The 8,899-nt window shown below is 43.6% G+C and overlaps 1 protein-coding gene across 1 annotated transcript in view; it reads left to right on the top strand.

Moving 5' to 3' along the window:
• Positions 1 to 12: 12 nt before the first annotated feature.
• mrc2 (mannose receptor, C-type 2) overlaps positions 13 to 8,899 on the top strand; it is a gene marked incomplete at its 5' end in the record, with an annotated part of 43,706 nt that continues 34,819 nt past the window's right edge. The window contains 2 exons of the mRNA XM_084470014.1: positions 13 to 139; positions 3,474 to 3,908. Coding sequence (XP_084326140.1) covers positions 13 to 139; positions 3,474 to 3,908 — 562 coding nt within the window. The remainder of the gene's footprint in view (positions 140 to 3,473; positions 3,909 to 8,899) is intronic.

Genomic DNA, 8,899 nt, shown 5'->3' with positions numbered 1-8,899 from the left:
CGAGTTTTGAGCATGCAACATCACGACCGTCCCCGGAACAATAAGGTTTCACGCACAACATGGAACAAATACCAACGTTTCTACAAATGCACTTTATATTTATTGATATTTTGTCTGGAGCTCGAGAGGAGCGTGTCAGGTAAGGAAAAATAAAGTTACACTTCTTGCTGTATTTACCTTCAAATTGTAATTCATGGAACTTGATGCTATCCGTTTTCTGTGTATTGGCATGCTTTCTTTCTTTAAATCACGGCAAACTACCCGACGCCGTTTCCCCGTTTTGGATGCTCGGTAACTTCTGCCACGAACGAAAGTTCACATTCTAAGTAGAACCAGATGTGAATAAAAGGAGGGGGAGGGTCAGCGCAGTGATGTTTTTATTTATTTATTTAGTGTTTATCTACTTTTATATCAAGTCTGCGGTCTCATTAAAGTTTATATTTTTGTTTATTTGAGTCTTTTGGCGGATGTTTATAACCTACTCCACATTTTGAAGTGCCGTAGACCGACGGCGTATTTGGCACCCCGCGGGCAGATGTGACCTTTGCATCCTGTGATAGACTGCAATTAGCTTCAGCAATCCAGACCGTCCCTGTAAAGCTATAACTCACAATAAATACTGGCCCAATTATATGCCTGCAAGTTGTTGTCAATAGCCTGAGGGTAACTTTGTACAGAGATATTCTTAAATTAAACAATTGTGTGTTTGCATAATTTGATAATGTTAATAGATAGACCATATCGTTTTTTGACCGTTGGACCAAGTGAATTAATGACATCATCATATAAACATAATGTCTGTCTTGCAGCATATCGCCCTATAGCATGTTATTCCAGTTTTTTTTTTTTTTAAATTAATTTATAGTTGTTCGAACAGGCTTAGTTTTCTTTGGTATCCTTACCTAAATACGTTTTGTTTGGCTAGAATACAATTCATAGTCATATTAAAATAGTGGTTGGCTGGTAATTTCCCCTTCCCCCCCTTTCCCCTGTTATTGATGTGAACAATAATGTTCTGCCACTCAGTGAGACAGATTATCTGGCCCATCTGTGCTTTGGCAATTATCTCCTAATGAAATAAATTATTGGTGAAATGGGGAGATGTGATGTTGACGGAAGCTAGTGAGGCAAGGTGGTTATTTTGACGCTGGTGTTGGTTTTCTTGAAAATGTCATCCAGTGAAATATTACAAGTCCTATAACATGTGCCATTAAAACTTTCTTTGCTTTGTGATGACATCAAAGTAAATCTTTGGTTTTCTGAAATTAAGCCAAACCCATTCTGCCTTCCTACCCGATGTACAACAGCTAGGATAGGATTGTCCTTTCCATTGTTTATTCCGATATGGACCACCACCAGTCAATATTGATAATGATGTGCAGTTCTAGGTCACACTGTCCACGTTTCAATTCATCTAAGTTTAGCATGCCAAATATCCAACAAAGTTTCCCCAAGGTAATCTATCCAATGCTAAGTCAACTCTGACCAGCTTTATAAACCCAACAAAGGCTTGACCGGTCTTACTCAGAGGAGTAACAAAGTAAGGAGTAAACAAGTGACTGGAAGATCCCAGCTGTTTGCTAGTTGCTATTTTATAAAACCAACTCGTTAAATTACCATTATTTTGGGAAATACCTTCTAAGTGTTTCAGTCAATATGAAGATATAGATCAATAGAGTGAGAGAAATAGAAAGTTGATATGGATCGATGGATAGGTAAATAGATAGATAGGACTTTTATTCAAATAACAGAATTTGATTGGTCCAATTCTGCGGAGGGGATGAGGGCTTCGGGGAAGCCCAGCCCTCTCTTGGCGGCCCAGGCTGGCGGTTCTTGGCTGCCGGAGTTAGCCTGAAAAACAGACTTTTGTGCACAAAAAAAGAAAAGAAAAGACAGGAAAGAAAGAGGAACAAAAAAGTGTGACAGGGCAAGAAGAAGAAGAAGGAGAAGAAGGAGGGGGCAGAAGCAGTTGAGCTCACAGCAAGGGGGGGGGTTAAGTTTCATACGGTAGACACCAAGGTTTAAAATCTGAATTCTGGAACTCGTACCTCGATGCTCCCGGGAGGCTTTTCCAGCCAGATCAAGGCCAGGCTGTTCCTTCCTCTCAGGCGTTTCACACTCACTCTACTCGCCTCTTTTATTTACCTGGCGGCCATCTTGGTTCTAAACACATGGGTGGGTGATGGAACGGAAATTAGAATTTAGCATTCAGTTCCCTCACCCTGCTCAACGTTTGGCAAGATTGAACCAAGCTGGCCGCCATTCTCTCTTGTTTGACTTTAAAATAACAAAGTGACAGTAAAAGCAGCATAAATAAAACACAGGGTGCGGGTGACTATGGGACTCCGTAATTATGTCTGATTACACCATGAAAGGCTCTGTGTGATGCCTTCCAGCCATTGTCTTCTGTCGCTTCAATTTTAGACCGGAGAGAGCCGGCGTGGGTTGTTAAGGACGCACACACACATACTCACCACAGCTGTGGCCATGTGTGGAGTGAAGAGTGAAGAGACTAGAGTGGGATTACTGGACATGTAATCACGCAGCAGAAGATCTATTGTCTGCATTGTTTAAAACTTAAAGAAACGCCAAATGTTTCACCAGTTTGAAATGTTAAAGTCAATCAAAATTGCTGTCTCACACACACACACACACACACACACACACACACACAGGTCGGTGTATATTTAGTCCAGATCGCCTGGCCTGATCTATAGTCCTGTTTTAAGTATTAGTACAAGAACAACACAATAGAGAGAAAACCACATATATGAATGGAAGGGTGATGGGTTACTTTTCTCCAAATTCCACTGACTGTGGCGAGTGTCAAGAGTTCTCATTGTTCATATTATTCTCTCAATATTTTTTCATTAAATCTTTTATTTTTGTAAGCAGCAGCTCATGTTTAAACAACTGGAAAACCAGTTCCGCAAAATGTTAGATTATACTCTATATCGAATGAAATATACATATATTGTAGCAAACTACGAAAGGAAAAAAAATGAGACAAAGAGAAGGAAATAAGAAAAGTGGCAGATGAAGTTTGAAGGTCTCACAGTTAATAACTAACCCTGCCTTTCTGATGCAGCACTACTTCTCTCCACCCGTTATGGGTGTCACTTTTTACATTTAAAATATGCTTCTGTGTTCTCCTAGACCACTAACCACTGCCGGCTCCACTTTCAACCCTGCTCAACTGTAGCCCACACGCTGCAGAGTACACAGGGGGGAGACATTCAAGGTCACACTAGAATAGAATAGGCAAATTAATAAGTCTAGAGTCTAGACTGTGCACAGGGGAATTATTCTGAGGTAATTGCTAACCTCAACATGGCAATCACAAACAACACATTTCACCATTTACTAAAGTACAGTCACGTTATTTCAGAGTGAGAGAGACGATCAAAACTAGCCAATCTAAACATTGAGTCCTGTGTCCTGAGTGCCGTTTCTTCCACCTCCCCTCTGTGCAGAGAGCGTGGACTCTGATGTGTTTTCCTTCTACCACGCGGAGGCCAAGGCCTGCCTGGGGGTGCGGGACCACTCCCTCTTCGTGTCGCCGTCCTGCGACGGCGACGCCCACCGCTGGAAGTGGGTGACGCGCCGTCGCCTCTTCAACCTGGGCTCCTCGCTGTGCCTGGGCCTGACCACCGGCAACGCCAGCGCGGAGGGAGGGGAGGGGGCGACCCCCACGCTGGGCATGTACACCTGCAGCCGCGAGCCCCCCATGGTGCGCTGGACCTGGCACTGCAGTCACGTGCTGGACCACCTCAACAGCTACTTGTCGATGAAGGTTTCATTGGCCGCGAGTAAAGATTCTGCTCGCACGATCACCGATGACCCCGAGGCGGGGATGAAATGGCAGCTCCGTGGGGAGGAACAGGATCTCTGCACTAAGTCATACCGCGGTAAGTAAGCTAACGCATTGCATTTTCCCCTTGTTGGGTTATTTGGGTTCTGTGGCGTTGTTTTGGTACCACGCAGTGTCACCATTTCATTTGAATTGGTAAGATTGAGCCTCTCCCAACGGTAGGCGGGAGCCTCTCAGAATTCAAAATCTAGTTCTGTCCAGTCGAATTAGCTGTGCAACTGTGTGACGCAAACTAGTGTATCTGCTGTATGGGTGGCATGAGTGGAAGTGTTTCGATAGTAAGATGTCAACTGTCGAGTGTTTCATTTTTTCATTAATACACAGGATCAGATGTTATAATCCCTTGTGCCAAAATCCAAGGAAAACACATATTCAGAGGCCCCTGTCCAAACCAACCTTACAAGCACGCTGGCTACCAAACTACCAACCAAAGGTGAAAAGAAAAGAAAAATAAATAAATAAATACAATACAATGTACCTATCCTATCCTGTGGCTATCACAGCCTAAAAACAGCAACCTATAATGTTATGTTATAACCTATTCAACCTATAATGTGTTTTTATAGTACGAGGACTGTGGGAGAACCGTCACACTAGGTGGGGGAAGACCTCCCCTGACGTCTAGGAGGGGGGACCCCTGGGCTTAACCTGTGCTGGCCCTCTTGCACGCGTTAGAGACCCTGGTGGAGGAAGACTCTGGTCTATGCGTCCAGCACAGGTCACTCGTTTAAGCCCCCCTATGAGGTTAAGCTAACTTTTAGGCTGCACGCGTTTCGATCAAACTCTGGGGCGTCTCTTACCACCTCAGTCCCTGTGGGCCACGAAGCGGGGAACAAGTCTGAACCTCTTTGTATCGCCTCACTCTCCGGACCAGTCACCATCAACACTTTTGTATCATGCGCCACTTCGCTCTTGTGTGCGAAGGCTGGGAGAGCTGCGGACGGGGCCGGGTCGGGATCTGGAAAGCCGGATCAATCACAGAGGCACTGATTTAATCGCCCACTACAACATGTAGTAAGGTCGTTTTATTTAGATTGAAAACTTGTTTACACAATGATAGAGAAAAGTATAGTAAAAAAGAGTCTAAATGCTAACGGAGTCTAATATACATGACCGTTTTACACAATCCTAGAGAAAAGTATGATTCATTGGAAGAGGCTAAATTCTAAGTTGTCACGAGGGGTCCTGGTAAGAGGGCTGCACGTTCTTTCCTCGCATGTATGTTAGAATCAACGAGTGAGTCCGTTAGACTGCGTGGGCAGTGTTTCGATAAGCTAGGTATAAATGAAATATGCACGATCCTCACAGCTTGAGTCTGTGCGGGGGATATTTCAGTAAGCTAGATATAAATTAAATAAGCTCAATCCTCACAGTTTGAGTCTGCGTGGGGGCTATTTCAGTAAGCTAGATATAAATTAAATATGCTCGATCCTCGCGGCTTGAGTCTGCGTGGGGGCTATTTCAATAAGCTAGATAAAGGCGAAATACGCTCTGTCCTCACAGCCTGAATCTGTGTGGGTATTTCAATAAGCTAGAAGGAGAAGAAGGAGAAGAAGTATTCCTCTGGGTCTGAGTCAACGAGTGACTCTATCAGACCCCGTGGGTCAGTGCTACGATAAAGCTAGATCTGAGTAAAAGAAGGCAGAAGAAGAAGTGCTGCCGAGAGGGTCCTGGGTGCACTCTATGTATATCAGTCACCAACTGATGCATCGTTGCTGTAAAGCTATGTTCCTCTTTCTTCATGGGAGGGGTATGGGGGTTCCTGTTTCTACGAGGTAGACGGTACACTTAGTGTTGACGCAGCAGATCAGCAGTACGACATTATTCACATATGGCTCATATATGGTAGTGCTGCTAAAAGTCCTGGTGTCTTCATGGGCAGATGGGTATGAGGGTTCCTGTTTCTACGAGGTAGACGGTACACTTAGTGTTGACGCAGCAGATCAGCAGTACGACAATTCAGCAGTTCAATAGAATTCATATATTGTTGTGCCATTAAAAAAGTCCTACCCTTAATTGGGAATCGGGACGCTTAGGGCATAGGTGCGTCAACGTGTGGCCCACGGGCACACAGCACAACAAAGAGAGCCTGACAAGCATTTGGATATTTTGTATCATGTATCAGTTTTTAGGATCAGATTTTATTGATAACATTATTAAAATCACTGTTATTGTTCAGCATTGACCACTATAGGTCCAGGTTATTTTTAGCTACGGGCTAGTTGAAGAAGTCTTTCTGTTTTTAAGATTCCTTTTTGAAGGTTTTATTCTTTTTATTGCAGAGTGAGTAAGACAGGAGGGTATGGGAGTTAGAGGGGAAGACATGCAGCAATGGACCACAGGCAGGAATCTGTCTGTAGGACTGTGTCTTAAAGGAGAACATTTTTAACCCTAGTATTGTTTTCCTGAGGGTCACCCCATGTTGAAGGTAGTAAAAAAAACCGGACGAAAATTTCATTTCATTTCATTTCATCTCATTTATTTTTGGTTAAGCATACAAATCAAAAGTAGTTACAACAACAAATACATAGAATTCACTAACCAAAAAAAGGGAGAATAGGCTGAAGCTCATGGCTTATATATGCCTTTCCCAGTATTTATCAAAATGAATTAAATGGTAATCAGCAATTGATTCGACCAAGCCAGAGATCTGCACTGGCTGCCGGTGCTACGGAATAGCTCTAACGCCAACCTATGGGGGCAAGCTCTTTATCCACTTTTGGCGCTTCTAAACACATTCAAAAAACCATTCCAAGACCTATGTACCACGAGTTGGTTCCTTACGAGACACCACCATGCTCGTTTAACTCAAATAGTGTGGCGAAATAGTATAAACGTTTTTGCATGTAAACACTCACCGCAGATTACCCCGTTGACATATCCAGAAAGCCCTTACTAGCCGATAGCAGAACGGATGTGCTCCCAGCCACTAGCCAGTGGCTGTGCATCCGCTCGCATCCGTTTATACTGCTTCGCCACACTATTTGAGTTAAACGCCCACGGTGGTGTCTCGTAAGGAACCAACTCGTGGTACATAGGTCTTGGAATGGTTATATAGCGTTATAGTGATTCTGTAGTGCCGGCAGCAAGTGCAGATCTCTGACTTGGTCGATTCAATTTTCGTCCGGATTTTTAATTCCCTCAACATGGGGTGACCCTCAGGAAAACAATATTGGGGTTAAAAATCACCAGAGTTCTCCTCTAATGGTACGTGCTTGCCGCTCTACCCAGTGAACCACCGGGTAGAGCGTTTGGCTTTGCCGGTCGATTTTTCCACTCTGGGGGGGTTTAAAGATTGGACCCTGCTAGCACATGTAATTAGCTAAGCTCAATCAAAGCACACAGTGCGGATCAACAATGCAGAACATACGGGATATCTGCTTCAGTGTTGTTAGGTTGGGTGGGCTATAGGAGGCTAGAAGTTTCTGTCATGAGATGATGCCACAGCTGGATTTGATAGCACGCATCTATAAAACCATTGCCTCTGGGGGCATCTTCACGGACAGCCAGCTGGCTTCCAGCTGCAGATTTGCTAGATTGCTAAATTGACCTAAAGATTAAAAGTTTTCTTAACCATCAACATATTTGTTTAGCATTTCCACCCCCAGATGAGTTATTCTCACCAATAGCAGTGTACAACAAAGTTTTGTTTTCAAAGTCAATATAATTTATACGAACACCACTTCAGGGAGGTTGCTGGAGAAATCTATACTGCAAGGATCGTTCACTTGTTCACCAGCCCCGGCCTGACTGCAATTAAAAACAGATAAACCGCAACTTTTTTAAACATAACGATAACATAAAGAAAGAACGTTTTTAATTTCCTGGATCCCATTGCCTTTTTTTGTGCCATAGAAACACAGAGCTGCAGTAACAATGCAAATCCTCAATGCTTTCTCTGTGAATTGGAGGAATTTGTCAGAATTTTGCCAGCCACTGGCCTTTCAAAGTAGCTGGAGTTTGCCCAGCCAGTGGTGGGGGAGTACAGGGAGGAGTGAAAGATGGCAAGGGGCTTTTTATGAGGCCTTTAGCCACTTGTTTAACACGTCTGCTGCCCTACTTTCTGTACAGCCCTCGGGAGAGGGGGCCTCCTCTGTATATTTTGATAACGTTGTGTATCGCTCTAGAACACACTCTCTCTCTCCCTCTCTGTCTCTCTTGCGCTATCTATCTCTGTCTAGATCTGTCACAGACTGTCACAGACTACACACTGTCTCTCTTTCTGTCTCTGTCTGTCTCTCTGTCTGTCTCTCTCTGTCTCTTTCCCCCTTTGATTCTGTTTCTCTCTTTCTCTTCTCCTTCGCTGTCTCTCTCCCCCCTTCTCTCTCTCTCTCTTTCTTTCTTTCTTTCTTTACTACCCTTTTCTTCACACCCAAGTGGAATGCAGAGAGAAAATTGGCAACCTCTGGGCATTTAGCTCTGCTCACTGAGCAGAGGAGTTAGTTCCCTTCTATCCGTGTGTGTGCATGTGGCCTCATGAAATGAATGCAATAGCAACCTTATCCCAGTCTGTAAATTTGTTTTCCTTACTGTTTTACAGAAAGATAATTGACTTCCCTTTAAGGGTTCTTTGAATTTTACTTTGTCGCTCATTGCTTCTCATGCCATTTATTAAAATACCTTCTGCTGATCAGATGTGGTTGGATTGTTTGAACACGAGTGGTCATACAGTTCAGGAACGTTCCGTTTCTGTTATGCTGGTTTGTCACATACCATGCATCTGTGTGCATTCATTTGAAAAGATGAAATAAAATATCCTTTTCTCACAAACCAAACTCCTCTTATATCAAAAGCCTCTACCTAAAAATAGTAACCGGCTGGTAATTAGGTAATTTGCTCCAGTCCTTTTTTGGTGATCTGTCTTCCAGTATAGTGTGTGTGTTTGTTTGGGGTTTGTTTGATTGCTCTTATCTTGAATAGCACAAATAGTTTGGTTGCACAAGTTTTGCAAGTTTTGCAGCGCGAGAAATCATAATCCGTTTATCAGGCAAACTTTGTCGCGCCACATCTTCTGCCCGCCAACGGTGC

Source organism: Micromesistius poutassou (assembly GCF_964030765.1).
Source record: "Micromesistius poutassou genome assembly, chromosome: 1".
Taxonomy (NCBI): domain Eukaryota; kingdom Metazoa; phylum Chordata; class Actinopteri; order Gadiformes; family Gadidae; genus Micromesistius; species Micromesistius poutassou.
Note: the sequence above shows the minus strand (reverse complement) of the source record. Positions and strands in the feature narration are given on the sequence as shown.